Here is a 16281-nt window from a genome sequence, read left to right on the forward strand (position 1 = left end):
TATAAAAAGACATTTTAATTAGATTTTTCAAATCATTTAAACTCAATAAAAGTTAGTGGAACTTTTCTGTAAAATTTGGAAGAACACTAAATTGAACTGGTTATAGCGGTTTGTACTTGCTAACCCGGTTCTATTATTCATTTATATAATATCAAATACTTATTCAGAGCTCTCCCAAATTGAATAGATTAGTTCCATTTATTTATTTTTTGAGTTTAAATTATTTAAAAAATCGAATTTAAATGTTTTTTAATAAAACAAAATATATTAAAGAAAACTGCAACACATTATTAATGAATTAAATGTTATCAACGTTTTTTTCTATAAGTAAAATAGGTAATTTTCATATAAAAAGTGTATTTTCAATCATTCAAATCTCTACTATTTCCACCGATTTCCCCGTTAATTTCAAATGGAAATGGTTCCGCTTATCATCATAAATAATCACAAAAAAGGAGGTGTTGCGAAAAGTTGCACTTTTCGATAGACGAGCCTTAAAAAATTGCCAATAAAATACACAAAATGCTTTCTATAGGGCATCTGCAACTTCTAAACCCATCATAATATATGAAACAATTATAGATCGTTTCTTGTTACAACTTTGTTTCAAAGACAGTAAACCATTTTATCCAATCTACAACGCGTTAGGTTCAAAAAACTGTTTTTTAAAGAGATTTTTTTTACTTTGACTGTAACTCCTGAGGGTGATGTGATAGGACTTTGACATATTCAACAAACTTATGTATTTTGATCAGATAAACAACTTTGTCGAAGACACCAAAGACCTTATTTGAAGAACAAAAAAGTTAGCATTTTTATCTCGCTATCGGTGGACCCCTCGGCAAAAATTTTGATATTGGAATATGCTCCATGTAAAACTGAACAATGTTGCTGAAGACATGAAATGTCTATCTCTTCATCTCTGGGCGCTATTAATTTCGTACAGCTAGATTGATGTTCTGCACCACTGTGCACTGACATGACACTCAGAACAAAATTCCGTTCAATTTTTAGCTAGAAGCCTCCTACCGTCGATATTGCGCGGCAGCAATTCGAGTATGAAAATTTGATTTAATAGCATGTTCTCCAACCTGTTCAGTCCGTTTGAGTAGTCTGAAATGATCGATATTTATCAAATGTTTGGTTTAATGTTCACTATTTCATTGAAGTTTAAGTTATATATTGAATCTAATGTGCGAAAAATTAAAATCGTCAAAAAAAAAAGATCGAATGTATCTACAACAAATTTATTAAGCCAATGTTTTTCAAGAATATCCAGTTGGAAGCTAAAATGCCCACGCTCTGTGAATTGTAACCTTTAATGTTAAATGAATTCGAATTCAAGTCTTCAGTCAAATGAGTTTCAACTGAAACTACAACGGTCGGATGTAGTTCCTGGGAAACCATGCAAATTTCTTAAAAAATACTTATCAAACCCTTCAAATTAAAACACAAAATATTTGATTTAGAATGCTTTAGCTACAAGTTTTTGATCATTTTTGGTTTTGAAATTTTGCGTTTGTAAATCGAACAATCATAGCTCCAACACTAAGCACGACAGATTATTTACAATATTTAGCTTTATGGCCAAATCTCCAACATCTAAAACATCTTGGCACACTGATTGCTTCATAAATTTTGCAACGCTCCCATCTTACATTGTATTTTCCACATCTTATGAATGTACTAAATGTTTGTTAATAAACATCTAACATAATAATTGGATTGTGCGTCCATTCCTTGTTCTTTTCTATCTTGACAACTTATACATGTTTTATGGGCCATTTAAAATCAATAAGATTTATAAAATACTCATGCCTTGAAATCAGCAACTCATAAGAATTTAGAAATTCGCACAGAACTCACCGATACTTGTCGACGATGACGATCGCCCGCGGATGGGCCGAACAGTAGCACTGGTGAATTCTCTTCATCGTCGGAGCCTTGGTGAGGAACACCTTGCCGACGCGATCGTTCGACTCCTCCAGGTTCTGCAGAAACTCCTCGTGCATTTCGACCACCTCGACAAAGTTGCACATCAGCTGGGTGTACTCATCGCCAGTTAGACTGTGTTTAAGGGGGGTAAAAAATAAACAGACATAGAGGCACATGTAGGATTTAAAACCGGACAGGTGAAGGATGTTTTTTTTTTGTCTTTAGCTAGACGCTTACATTTGGCTGCCTTCCAACGGTTCAAGAAAGTTCTCCACCATTCCGCGAATCTCGGCGACGTGTGCCTTTTCACTTTCGATCAGGTCCCGAAACACCACCGATCTGAAGGCTTGTATCTCCTCCGGTGGTCTCAAGACCTCTGATACGGGCAGTGGACCTGAAATAGGATTAAGGTGTGGGAATCAACTTTTTTTTCTCTGCAGTCATCATAAATCAGGAGCTATTTAACCTACCGACATACTCTTTGACGTAATTACTCGGGAACCAGCCGGTTTTACTTCCAAGTGTGCCCTCCCACCAGCCGCCGTCTTCCCGTTGCGTTAGTGTGATGATGTCGCCCTTCTTGAAGCACAACTCGTCATTGTTGGTCCCTTTGAAAGAATACTGCGCCTGCACGGTAAACTGGGACGGTTGTGACGGGTCCATTTTGGGGTCTCCAGATCGGTCTCGGTTACAAGAGCCCTCTCAGGGAGAGGGTAAGGGGTTCGATTTACAAATAATGTGATGTAGACAGTTTCTGCGAAAAAAAGATAAGAAGGAGAAAAAGATCAGTAAATTAACTGTTGTGTTCGATTGATTTCTTACAAAACTAGACAATCCACTTAAAGAAACGGTTTACTGAAGTAGGTAAATGAATTATTAAAAAAAACTGGTACATTGTCGCAGACCGCATTCGAGTCCCAATTTGCATATTGTCTTTTTCTGTTCTGATTAGCGGGCGGGCCTATCATATCGAGAGGGGCTTGAAATGCGAGATGAAATGTAAAATACAACCGGAGAACCTGTTTCGCTCTTTTTTTGCACCGAATTCGGTGGACTTTTGTCGTCAGTCAATCCAATATTCCATTCAGCCACACCGCGTTGGAGACGAGAAGTGCAAGGCCTCTGGAGCGGTATAAAAAGATGATCAATGATTGTTCTTCCAAGTGTCTTTCACAATTAGTGGCCGCGGTGACAATTTGTGGTGCCTCCTGTGCTGCCAGTTAGCATTTAATCAACAACAACAACCTGTGATATGGATCGATCAATCCGGAATACTCTGCTGTTAGTTTTATTGGCCGCCAACATAGTTTGGGCCAAGAGTGTTCCACAGAGCAAGCTGAAGATCGAGCACGAGGAAAAAGATGCAACTGTGATACAGATGACTTTGAAAGAAGCCATCAAAGAACCAAGGTGAGAAGGCGTCAAGGACGTTTGAAAAGTGTTAGGAAACTCTAGAGAGCAACCTATTCAACCAAACAAATCTTTACAGCGTACAATTTATCGAATATGGGCCGGACGGAAAGGACGGCTTCAAATATCATCTCGCTGCCGGGGACACGAAGCAGTACGTCATCCATACAACAGGTGAGTCAATCGATTTTGATCATTGGTTGTTTCTAGAAACGAAAGTTAATTCATATTCTATATTCATTCATTAGGACCGGTTGCCATTCCCATTGTGGAACAGATCAAGGGTACTCGGGAGGACCGGGATCGAAAGTTGCTGGAGCGATTGATCGAATCGTCCGGTATTAAGTCAATGGATACTGTTAGTAGTGTAAAGCCAGCCAAGGAGTAAATATAGTTTAATTATGAAAACGAGCCTCCATGAATTCGAATATATCACTGCCCGGTTTGTTCCCCAATTCTAGAACGTTCTTACAGATTTTTCGGTAAATTTGGTCATCTTTTAGAAGGAAATGAAGGATTTAGGAGCTCAGAAGTCGAATTAAAAACAAAATTCACAGCCATTTGTTCGTGATGAGTGGAAAAGACTCGTGATAAGGGCAAGGCATGTAGTTACAATTTTTCAAAAAAAATGCTTCTACATTTCATCACGTAGTTCAATCTCAACACAGAAGACCGTTTTTTTCGATTGGGTTTCTGAGTGTTTAATGAGTTTTGATTTTTAGGGGAAGGTTCTGTTTAGGTACAATAAGTATCCTAGTTTTTAAAGTTCGAGTAAAATTTAGTAAAATAATAAGAAATGAAGGTAATCCGATCGATGACTTCCTTTCAATTCAGTACTGTGGTATTAAAAAAAACGATCTCAAATGGTTCAACGAAAAGTTCCTATACTTCCGTGAGGACTGAATAATTTTTTTTTAAACTAAAAAAGTTTAAGGAGAAATTGATAATGATTATATCTTTAGTAAAGCCCTTTTAACCTTAGCTTAAGCAACATAATCGCTTTCCTATCGGCGCTGCGTAAGAATAGGATAAGCGACACTTGCCTTCAATGGATTAGTAGGTACTACTTCTTTTCATCACTGTTATGAACTTCTTTTCATCACTGTTATGAACGAATTTCTTGAAGTGCTGTCTGATGTGTTAGTTTTGGTTAAGTCCGACGATTGAAACATGTTTCTGCCTATTTATCACCCAAAGAATTGTATTATTAGACTGAGTCGATTTGGGATCATTTTAGAATTTCTCAAACACTAAGGTCTAAAAAGCTTCGTTTTGATTTAAAACTCATCCATGATTTTTACAGAATTCTAAAGTAACGTTTACATGAGTAAATGAGAACTTTTAGGTTTGTATGGGAAAATTTAATATTTTTACTGAAAAATCAACATTATGGGAACCGTGTTCTTATGATTTTTGTGTCAATTTATGAATTCTTTAAATGAAATTTTCCACTGAGCAACTTTGTCCAAGACCGTAGTTTCATATCATATTAGGCAAAAAGATTATTAACTGTTTAACAGGGGTATCTCTCTTGGCATTGAAAAACAATAAATTCAATTGACATCACTGCTGGGTGCCTAGCGAGGTATACTACATTTCATGCAGTACTTCTTGAGGCACCAGCAGTAATGTCAATTGAATTTATTGTTTTTCAATGCTGAAAGACGAACTAATGTTCAACAGCTAATAACTTTTTTGACTCGTGAGATACGAAGTTAAATTGGCACAAAAACTAATAACAGGATCGGTTCGATAGAAGAAGAAACAAAAATGATGTTGATTTTTCAGCACAAAATATTCAATTTTCCCATACAAACCTAAAAGTTCTAATTTACTCATGTAAACATTACTTAAAAATTCTTCAAAAAATCACTTCTTCTTAGACCCCAGGGTTGGAGAAATTAAAAAATTACCCCAAATCAACTCAGCCTATTGTATTTATACAATTTGTATGACTCTGCAAAATGCTTTACACGGGGTCATGGAATGTTGCAGTAGGTTTGGATTAAAAATTAACACTTCCAAAAGTGATTTTTTTCTAGGATAGTAAACCATATCACGTGCGATCCTGGTAGAATTGGACACGCTAGAATTCCGCAGTAATTAGAATGTAGCACTGTTTTTCAAGGATCTCACCACTGCACAGTGGTCTGAAAGCGCTAAAATTGTTTTTTCCTAGCGCCTTTGTTACTCATTTTAGCTCTAAAGTGTTTTCAGAAAATTTGCTCCTTTAAACATGTTCCATAACTTAAAAGCATAAGTCAAAGTCTACTATGGAAAAAAAATAAAAATTCTAACTTTATTGTTTCAAGAGATACAGCTTTATTTTCTTCTACAAAGTGTTAGAATACGTCAAAACTTGAAACTTTGTTAAAATCATCAAAACTCTACCTCTGTTCAGAGCAGAATAATAGATATTTTTTTGAAAGTTTTTTTTAAGCAGTTATTTAAACTTAACAATTGTTAGATTAGTATTCACATGAATAAGATGTTCAATTTTTGAAATAGATCGCTATACTGGGGTTACCAGACCCGCAACACCAAAAAGAGTACATTGGGATCATTTACCCAAATATTCAGGAGAAACGATATACAGTTGAACCCCGCTTATCCAAATTCCGGTTTTCTGAGCTCCCACGTTATTCCAACCATCAGGTTGATACAAATCCATACAATCATATATCGAGCTTTGCGCCCAGATGGTATGCAAAACATAAGGAAAAGGATGTACATTTTTTGTATTATCTGAAGAGGCCTCTACTACCTCGAATAAGCGGAGTCCTATTATAATTGGAAACCGATATATTTCTATTCAATCAAATACTGTCAATTTGTTGGCGTTATGCAAAAAATTGATTATTCGAAGAGATAACAGTATTTAGTCTTACGCAAACAAACAATAAAAACATCAAAAACAATCCATTTGAAAAAGAGTTTTTTTATTGACGTTCATACACACTTCACAATCATTATTTGAGATTTGTGCGCATTTAAGCATATTACCTAAATTGAGTACATAATGCTTACTGTTTGCATACTCAAAAGCGCTTATCGCGCTCACTATTTTACGACTAAAAATGCATGTTAATGAAAACAAAATGTCAAAATAATCTGTTGTAAGCTCTATTCCTTCCGTAGTTTTTGCATAAGATGTGGAAAAACCTCATAAAATGGAAGAAATACGTTGGTTTTCCAAAGCAAATGTCTTTCAACAAAAACAAGAGAACATTTGATAATTTTCCACAAAAAGAAGAGTACTCCAATTTTTCGATCAAAAAAGAGTACATGGTACGTATGGTAACCCTACGCTATACTCAAGTTATCGTTTCAACCAACGCATTTCAAATTCTTCAATCGCAAGCGTGGCTTAGTAGAACGAATTCCACATCGCCAATGGTTGCTACCCCGTGATTGGCCGAGGCCATCGATTTTATTTAGAAGTCAAATGAATGGTCCTTGGGATTAGTATGAGGTTACCAGAATATTCATAGCACGTATCCGGGCCGGACATTTGATTTCAAAATTGTCGATCTAAAATCCGGGCAATACCCAGCAAACATTTTTGTAGGTATATTTCTCAACAGCTTTGTTATACGATTCATATACAATATAAAATTATTGGATGAAACTCGAAAAAACAGCATTTACCTACCAAAGTTAAGGCAATGTACCCTACATATTTTCAACTTCTGGCTAAAGCGATAAGAGTACACTGAGGTTTTTTTTACGCGGTTTTTTTTTACACGGTTTTTTTTTACGCGGCTTTTTTTACGCGGATTTTCGAATTAACGCGGTTTTTTTTTACGCGGATTTTCGAATTAACGCGGTTTTTTTTTACGCGGATTTTCGAATTAACGCGGTTTTTGAGAGAAAATATTCTAAGACTTTTTCAAAGGAAAACACTTAGAATCTTTTTGTAGTTAGGAAAATCTTAGCTCTGAGACTAAGAACGGGATACATGAGATCTGAGACCTGAGACTTGAGACCTGAGACCTGAGACATGAGACCTGATATTTGAGACCTGAAATATGAGACTCGAGATCTGAGACACGAGACATGAGACATGAGACCTGAGACCTGAGACTTGAGACCTGAGACTTGAGACATGAGACATGAGACCTGAGACATGAGACCTGAGACATGAGACTTGAGACATGAGACATGAGACATAAGACCTGAGACATGAGACATAAGACCTGAGACATGAGACCTGATATTTGAGACCTGAAATATGAGACTCGAGATCTGAGACACGAGACATGAGACATGAGACCTGAGACCTGAGACTTGAGACCTGAGACTTGAGACCTGAGACTTGAGACATGAGACATGAGACCTGAGACATGAGACCTGAGACATGAGACTTGAGACATGAGACATGAGACATAAGACCTGAGACATGAGACATAAGACCTGAGACATGAGACATGAGACATAAGACCTGAGCATGAGACATGAGACCTGAGACATGAGACCTGAGACATGAGACTTAAGACATGAGACATGAGACATGAGACATGAGACATGAGACATGAGACATGAGACATGAGATATGAGACCTGAGACATGAGACATGAGACCTGAAACATGAGACATGAGACCTGAGACATGAGACATGAGACCTGAGACCTGAGACATGAGACATGAGACATGAGACATGAGACATGAGACATGAGACTTGAGACATGAGATCTGAGACATGAGACATGAGACCTGAGACATGGAACATAAGACCTGAGACAGGAGACATGAGACGATCTGAATTCCACACTGTCAAATAAGCCTCACTATATTCTACTATTCTATTAATCTAATTGATTTTGTTTTTTATCTTAAAAATAAACTATCATTGTACGCAAATTTTTAAATAATCATGGTTCCTACGCGTTTTTAAGTAACGTGCTTTTTTGCGTGAATTTTTTAATTAAAATGGATTTTTTACGTGGATTTTAGAATTTCGAGGTACGAGGTTTTTTTTTTACGCGGATTTTCGAATTAACGCGGTTTTTTTTTTACGCGGATTTTCGAATTAACGCGGTTTTTTTTTACGCGGATTTCCGAATTAACGCGGTTTTTTTTTACGCGGTTTTTTTTTTTACGCGGGACGGAATACCGCGTAAAAAAAAACCTCAGTGTATACGATTTGGACGATATTCGACACCATATTCATGAATACTGAAAGAATGCAAGAGAGCACAAGTTTTTCCTCTCAACGCATGCGAACCGTTGCCAGCGACAATATTTGCTGCTTCTGTCATTGGGCAATTCTTGCAAATACACCATCTGATTTTTAGCAATCTGGTTGCACTGATGGTCGCCGAAAGAACAACAAAGCTGTTCTCTCACTTGACCTACGTGGGAGAAAAAAAGGAACGAAAGCGTCTTCAAAATCTGCAAACATGGCGGACTTTCATTATATCCGATTTCAACCATTTAATCCGACTTCGAGTAACGATTTTAACGACCTAACCAGAATTACGATTCCCAGTAACGTTTTGAATGACTTGAGTTATCATTTTTAATGCGATTGCTGGGTATCCAGGCAAATTGAATAAATCCGGGCTTTTTTCAATGATATACGGTCCCAATCATATAAACAATCATGCATGACAACGACGTTTCTGTATTTGAAAAATATTCTTGCAAAACATGATGTGATAAAGAAGGACGCAGACTATCAGCAATCGCACGTCTCGATGGTGATTGCCTTACTTGATGGTTTTCAACCTTCTAGGATCACAACTGATATTAAAGTTTTGAGCAAAATGTAGAAGCTACCAGATGATTTTATTTATCGCTTTGCGTAGAAGAACAAAATCATTACTAAGTAACTGCGATGAATTGTCCAGCATGTGCTGCGGCTTTTTTCAACATTTGGTCCTGGTATTGCTTCAGATTTTCCTTCTGAGACATTCATGATCGTCTATCAATAACGAACATTATCAACAATGATGCGAGGATAGGCGTTATTGAATGATTGTGGGAACGACGTTCAAAATTTATCATCAAGTATGTCGATCACATTTGAAAAGCCACGTGACGAATAGAAACGGTAGCCCCCGATGGGGCATGGTATTTTTTTATGTATCTAGTTAGTGTTGATGTTCGACAAATATTCAACGGATACGTTCACCACGTGCGTATCACAGCACTCGGAGGTGTAAGTATTCTAGCTTGAAACGAATACTGATTGCTTTTCTTGAGCGATTTTCCAAACATTGCATTGTATGAAGAAAATAAGTGTGGTGAATATTGGTTTCAATTATGTTTGATTCGGGTCCGTAACTTAAACATTGAAAATATCACGAGTGCGGAAGGTTTTTCTTTTGTACACAAAAACACTTATTTAGTTAACAAAAAAGATTTGAAAACTGCAAACAAAACAAAGAGTTTTGGAGGGTTTTTTGGTTTCCAGCAAAAAAAAATTGCTGTGTAAACATCAAAGTAAAAGTTATTTTTTAAATGTTGACCTTTGGCCAGGTTTTGGGTGAAATAGTCCTGTGTGCGACGGCAAAAAACCACCAGCCAAGCTGAACAGTGCATGTGTATGTAAACCGGCCGGCAATAGAAAGCAGTTTATAGTTTCCCATCACCACCCCATTCCCCTCCTATCCTCATCGCTTTCCCATCAAAGACATAAGAGGATGGAAAAATACACAAGTCAAACGGAAGACGGCCAATGCAGTACGTTTTTTGGTAATCGACGGTGAACGAGAACGACTGAAACAAAAAACATTCGTTTGCTAACCGACTCAGATGGTGCACTGGGTAAGATATCGAACTGGCAAGCCTAGATGAGATGTTGCAGTGAGTTCGATTCTTACTATTTTTTTTATGAATTATCCAATAGGATGAAAATCCCATAAAAGGTTTTTCTTGTTTCGCTTGAATGTAGTAGTCGTGCGTCGTTTGGCTTGGGAGCTCGAGTCTTTACGCCAGTAATGCTTTTCCAATCATATCATCTTTGGTACAGTACACTTTTCAGGGCATTTTCCGCACAGAGGTTTGCAACCTCATCAATAATGTCTTTGAGTCAAAGAAGAACTTTTCTACAACGCACTATCGTCTAAGATATCCTCACAAATGCCGTTGACTGCCCGCAATTGCTCCAGAGATTAAACTTGTACGTTACAGCTGTTCCAGCTCGTCGATTTTGTAATCAAACCATGTTTTTTTTGACAATAAGCATGACAGTCTTCTGCCAGAATCACCTCTTTTTTTCGTCGATCATGTGAAGTTTTTAACGATGTTCGCACTTGTTTGACTATCATGTTACTAAATCTATGTTTGAATGTATAATCCGTGACGTCGCCTAACTTTATTGTGATTTTAATTTAATTATGAGCAAATTTTAAACATCGATCTGTATGATAATACTTTTTCTTTTTACCATATTAAGTTGTAAGAGTCTTTCAAAGTTGACCATGCTTCATTAAAATCGAACCTTCTCGGGTACCGACACGATCATAATATGGATAAATTGGTAAATGCAAATACACATATATGTATGTTCTTTTGGGTACTTTTTTGTGAAACGTTTTTTCTCTGCTACTTAATACATGATTTATTATTTTTCATGTTTCATTTTTCAATTTCCATTTCCTCCAACGTTTCTAATATTACAGTATTTTACGATTACCCATCGGAATGTCATGAAGAGTCCCTTCCTCAAACAACTTTTTTTTCATTTTGACGAAACTCACACTTTCGGTTTCAGTGTCACTCCCGCCGCTGCTGCAAGATTGCCGCCTGCCTAACTATCAACAACAGCAGCAGGTGCCGCTGTCAATTGTCGTCCGTCTAGCAGCGAGCGGCGCATTCTCGAGAGAATTTTTTAACGACCACACTGAGTAGGTGGGTGGTCACGTATAAAAAAAATACGTTCAACAAACACTAACTGGCAACTGTTGTAGCCCGTCTTCAGAGAGATTGATGGAATCCGATTCGATATATACGTTGGAATATCACGGGCGCGCACACAGTTTTACGAATCCGATACGATACGGGTTTATTTAGTGAGATGAGCTGGGTTCGATTGAGTGAGCTAATTCGCGGCGGGCGGCGATGCATCCAACCAGCCGGACCAATGACTTCCTACTGACAGACTGACTGAATCTAAGGGAACTGCTGCCGGCAGAAACCCTTCTGGATGCTGATCGTTCTGTCCGGGGATTTCGTGTTTTGAGAGACTTTCCGTAGGTTCATTCAAGCGCGTAGCACTTGGACAGGTGCGGATCGGATTGAGGAATTGCATCTTCCAGTGACATTGTTGAGGTTCGTTCTGCTGCTTCTGACTGCCTTCTTCCGTTACAAATCATTTGACAGACGATCGAGACGTATAAACGCTTTGGCTGATTCCTTCGGCGATGCGTTTTATTTTTGTTTGTTCTTTTCCTTCTCTGAACTGAAGATGAAGATTCGATGTTTTTCGTTTCCATTCGTATATATTCATATACTGATTATAATTATTAATTATGTGGCTATGATATTCGCTATGCAGAGCGTGGACAATTTTCTCGCCGTCCTCAAGACGATCGGTTCTAGTGAATGGGATTTGTTGCTATCCTCGGCGTTTGTGACGAGGAGTGACATATTCGTCGTATGGCCAGAATCCGAAACGGTGCTTTTAATTTTAGGCTAATTACTATACGCTACATTATCTGCATCTTTCGGCAATCCGTCTTACGAGGTTTATCCTAGATTCTGAATGTTGCTGCTGTCTGATGTATGAAAAAGGGGTTGTGTTCTACGTGTAAATATAGACTACGAATGCTGTCAGGATGTATTTGTGTGTTTATTTAGTTTCGGGATAAGTGTTGTCTTTTTTTAATATTTTTTTTCTTCCTAGGAATGTAATAACTGCTGTTAGACACAAAAAGACAGGTGTTATTGCTCTAGCCTGATGTTTGGGACAATAATGCCATAACTCAAAAAGTGACACGTGTATGACTGTTGTGACCAAGAATAAGTGTTTATGTTAAGAATGTGAGGTGTGATATGTGTAAGATTCCTATCATTACATTGTTTTAATAACGAAAACATATTTGAAAAAAATAAATCTTGAGCAGTGTTTAAAACCTCATCATGAAGCAAAATAAACGAGATACAACAGCACCAGCACGATTATTAGATACCACGTTAGGACGACGTAGTTCTGATTCATCTTTCCGTCGATTCAAGCGTTAGTCGCTCCTCTGAATGAGTTATGAGCCGAAAATATATGAATCGTTCCACCAAAGCGTTATTTACGAGTATTTATATTCTCGTCTCAGCGATCTTCAGTCAGAGATCATGCGATACTTCGGCCAGCAGCCAGACTCCGAGACAATTTTCCACACGAAGATGACCTTTTTTTGTCAAAGACTTCCTTCTTTGATCCCACGGATTGGTTCGAATTGGTCGCTCCGTAACTTGTTGCACACTTTTGATTCAGTATACAGACGACAGGGAAAAAAATTGTCAACCGATTCTTCTCGACGACGTCGCAACGTCCGCCGTTTGGATGTTGAAATAAATCCCACTGGATACGCGGCTCGTGTCCGCAGACAAACGCGCTCGACGACACACTCTTGGATAGAACTCTTCGTAATAATCTTGACCGCGCAAACCGCCACAGAACGTAGTTTCTCTAACAACAGACCACTCGCAAATTGTGCTCGCTCGTTCAAACGGTTAGCACTACACCGTTTGGCCCGATCTGTGGGGTGGAAAAATTAGTTTAAAATATCATTTCGAAAGAATTCACACAAGAATACGTCACCCCTTTCCTAATGACCAACCCCATTCCCAATGACGACAAGCCTCCCTCGGAAAATTTCGGCTTGCTACAAAATAAAAACTACAAACATAAAAAAACGGCGAACACAACGTCCACCCGGGATGTCACCGGGATTGGATCGGAACGGTCATTCACCTGAAGGGGGCGACGACGACGACGACGACGCGGGAGAGTGCAGCAAACGGTTTTTCATCATCATCATCCCGGGTTCGACCTTTTTGGCACGATACCTACTAAAAATCATATCGAAACAAACACAACCTTAAACTGGCGCAAAGCGCCATAATTCAGTTCATAGCGAAAAGAGATGAACCATTAAAAAATTTGTGCATTCTAATTGGCACTTGTTCGAAGCAGCAAAAGTTCGACCGAATCGGATTAAATCAATTGAACGTGGGGAAAAATGATTTGCAAATGTATCGGAAGAAATTCATTTTGGTTTTACTAATGTTATTCAACCAACGAACCACCAGGCAATCCCGCTAGCTAGACAGTTGATCGGGAAACTGACAGCGATAATTGATTCGTCATCTGATTTTAGTTTTACAATACATACCTACTACACTCGAACAAGTTTGGTAAATATATAAGATGTGAATTGTCAATAAACTAATCGTTCTATTTTTTTTTTAATTCATTTTCTCATCTTATATAAAGAAAGACTGAAAATTATTTTAAACTTTTATGAAGGAATTGGAATTCTCGGGTCCACTTTCTGAATACAATATATTCATACGGATGTTCCTACTTAGTTCAACAGGTCACAAATGAGCAAGCACCTCATAATCTTACTTTTGAAAGAGAAGTCCGACAACGAAATCAAAACTTTGGATGGCGACCGGGAGAAATTATCCAAAATAAAGGTCGAACACGAAATTATTGCGACACATGTCATGCCAATTTTCTTATAATGTTTAGAACCAAATCAAAATTTTAGGGTAGTACATACATATATTTACTTAAAAAATCAAAAGAAAAGTTAATCCATGGAGCCTTGAGTGTAAAATTGAACGCATTTTCGCTTGATGCCCATCATCAAAGTCTTTACAGTGTCATCTGGTACCAGATTCTCAGTTTTTTTTTCATTTTCTAACATGTCCTTCTCGTCTGCCTGTCTTTTTGCTCTTCCGAAGTTCCCGCTTCATTATTACCCAGTACTGCTCCACCGGACACAGCTCCGAACAGTTTGATGGTTTCATGTCCTTTGGAACAAAATGGTCAGAATTGGCCTCATACCACCCCAGGACACTTTTAGAATAGTGATAAGATGTTAAATCTGGCCAAAATAGCGGAGCTTCGTCGTGCTGCTGCAAAAGGCAAAAGGCGCTTCTCGAGGCACTCAGATTTGTTGATCTCGCCATTTACTGTGCCTTTTTTCACGAAAAGCTTACTCCTCAGTCCGCAAGAGCAGATAGTTTTCCAAACGAGATGTTTGGAAGCGAACTTCGACATTTTCTTTTTTCGAAATTGTCGTCCAAATCAAACTTGCTCTTGCCAGTGAAAAACTCCAACTCCGGAATTTACTTAAAATCGGCTTTTATATACGTTTCGTCGTCCATCACATAGCAGCCATATTTTGAGAAATTTGGAAAAAAAAGTCTATGTATGTCTATGCACAAGCATATTGTACACCAAAGATCAAAAGATTTAAAACCGAATTGTGTTTAAGTTTATTTTATTTTATTTAAATTAGACTTCCGAAAACAAAGAAATGATTTGATTATTCAATTAATTCATTTTATTCTAAATACTTTTTTTGTATCTTAAATTACAATTCACTCCGCACTTTTCGGATGCTAGCTATGATTAACCGTGATAATAGGAAGGATCTTTTAAGAGTGGACCAAACGACTAAAATCATAAACCGGATGTTGCTTGTCCGATCTTTGACATCAAGGTTGGACTCAGGGTGTGCACCATCGAAGCGGCAGTCGAAGCTACATCACCACCACTGCCACCGCTGACGCCGCTCCCTCCACCACCCTTCAGCTCATCGGTACCCTCGTTCAAAAGGGCCAAAAACTCCATCTGGTTCTCCCAAATGATACCCATCAGATCCGGATTACTCGATTGGATCTTCTGGAGCAGCGATGGCAACAGACGGGAGTCCTCCTGGAGCAGCTGTTTCATCTCGATGAAGATCGGATGTTCCTGCAGGAAAGCCAGCCGCTTCTCGGACGTTACCATCCGATTCGATGACTTTTTGCTGCCTCCAGACAGCTCTTGGAAGAAAAAATTGTTGAATACCCAGCAAACCATTAAGCACTGTTTTAAGCCTCAAAAGAGCTTAACAGCATTTCAGTGTCAATAAGCTGTAAATAATATTAACAAATGCCAATAGGCCATGTGACACTCGAATTTCAAATAAGCCTCATATAAGCTAAGTGGGTAAATTTAAGTGCCAATAACGAGCTTGTGGTTGTCGTTTTGACTAAAATGTAAACAAAAAATAAAAACTGCAACAAAAATAATGACAATTTTTAATCCAGCTGTCTATTTAATCAGAAAGAAGCAAATTGTACTATCAAAAATCGTGTTCGGAACCGAGAACGAAGATGCTCTAAGCTGCTCGATATTTGGCTAGCCGGAGGACGACCGTTGGCTTGCCCCAAAAGTTAAGGAAGAAGATGTCAACTCTGCAAGGAAATGAAATAGGTGCAATTTTGATCCATCCGAGGAAAACCTGCCCCGTGTGTTGGACACTGTCTACGAAGAGTCCCGGTCGATTGCTCCCGAAGGAGGAGATACAATTTTCCAAGCTATTTTGTGTATTTTAAGTGTAATTTAGGACAATAAAGATCTTATCGTATACGGTTTTGAGAATTTCGAGCAGCTCTATCTTCGTATAGCCGGTGGACAACCTGTGACTTGCCCTATTAGCTGTGGAACATCCGGATGGCCCTTTTTTGGATGCGCCCGAAGAAAACCTGCCCCGTTTATTGGACATTGTCTCCGAAGAGCTCCGGTCGACTGATCCTGAAGAAGCAGAGAAAATTTCCAAGCAAATGTGTATTTAAAAAGTGAATCTTTTTATATGACTACTAGCAGACCCGGTAAACTTCGTCTTACCATGTTCAACTTGGCGTCCATTTTCCATTTTTTCTAGTTTTCTTTACATTTTACTTCTTTCCTTTTACTCGAATCGTCCGAACCGAACC

General features: G+C 38.2%; 2 protein-coding genes across 8 annotated transcripts in view; one reads left to right on the plus strand and one right to left on the minus strand.

Moving 5' to 3' along the window:
• The window catches only part of LOC129741107 (rho guanine nucleotide exchange factor 7), an 86463-nt gene that overhangs the window by 37307 nt on the left and 32875 nt on the right, over positions 1 to 16281 (minus strand). For 6 of the 7 annotated variants that reach the window (XM_055732817.1, XM_055732814.1, XM_055732812.1 and 3 more), the window contains exons 2-4: positions 2406 to 2689; positions 2173 to 2329; positions 1867 to 2067 (exon numbers count right to left, since the gene is read on the minus strand). In XM_055732817.1, the coding sequence (XP_055588792.1) occupies positions 1867 to 2067; positions 2173 to 2329; positions 2406 to 2598 (551 nt within the window). In that variant the 5' untranslated portion in view covers positions 2599 to 2689. Of the gene's footprint in view, positions 1 to 1866; positions 2068 to 2172; positions 2330 to 2405; positions 2690 to 11048; positions 12997 to 16281 lie in introns of those variants that run through there. The other variant, XM_055732811.1, reaches the window with a different exon arrangement.
• LOC129741110 (uncharacterized) lies at positions 3082 to 3753 on the plus strand. The gene is made up of 3 exons (XM_055732818.1): positions 3082 to 3345; positions 3425 to 3519; positions 3594 to 3753. Exons 1-3 carry the CDS (start codon positions 3188 to 3190, stop codon positions 3731 to 3733), a joined length of 393 nt encoding a protein of 130 aa, XP_055588793.1. The 5' UTR covers positions 3082 to 3187; the 3' UTR covers positions 3734 to 3753.

This window comes from Uranotaenia lowii, chromosome 2 (genome assembly GCF_029784155.1).
Source record: "Uranotaenia lowii strain MFRU-FL chromosome 2, ASM2978415v1, whole genome shotgun sequence".
Lineage (NCBI taxonomy): Eukaryota > Metazoa > Arthropoda > Insecta > Diptera > Culicidae > Uranotaenia > Uranotaenia lowii.

Excerpts from the sequence above, each read along its gene's own strand:
- LOC129741110 (XM_055732818.1), top strand. The coding sequence starts at position 3,188 with ATGGATCGATCAATCCGGAATACTCTGCTGTTAGTTTTATTGGCCGCC. Across the intron at positions 3,346-3,424 it reads GAAGCCATCAAAGAACCAAG|CGTACAATTTATCGAATATG; the intron begins GTGAGAAGGCGT and ends AAATCTTTACAG. Across the intron at positions 3,520-3,593 it reads GTACGTCATCCATACAACAG|GACCGGTTGCCATTCCCATT; the intron begins GTGAGTCAATCG and ends TTCATTCATTAG.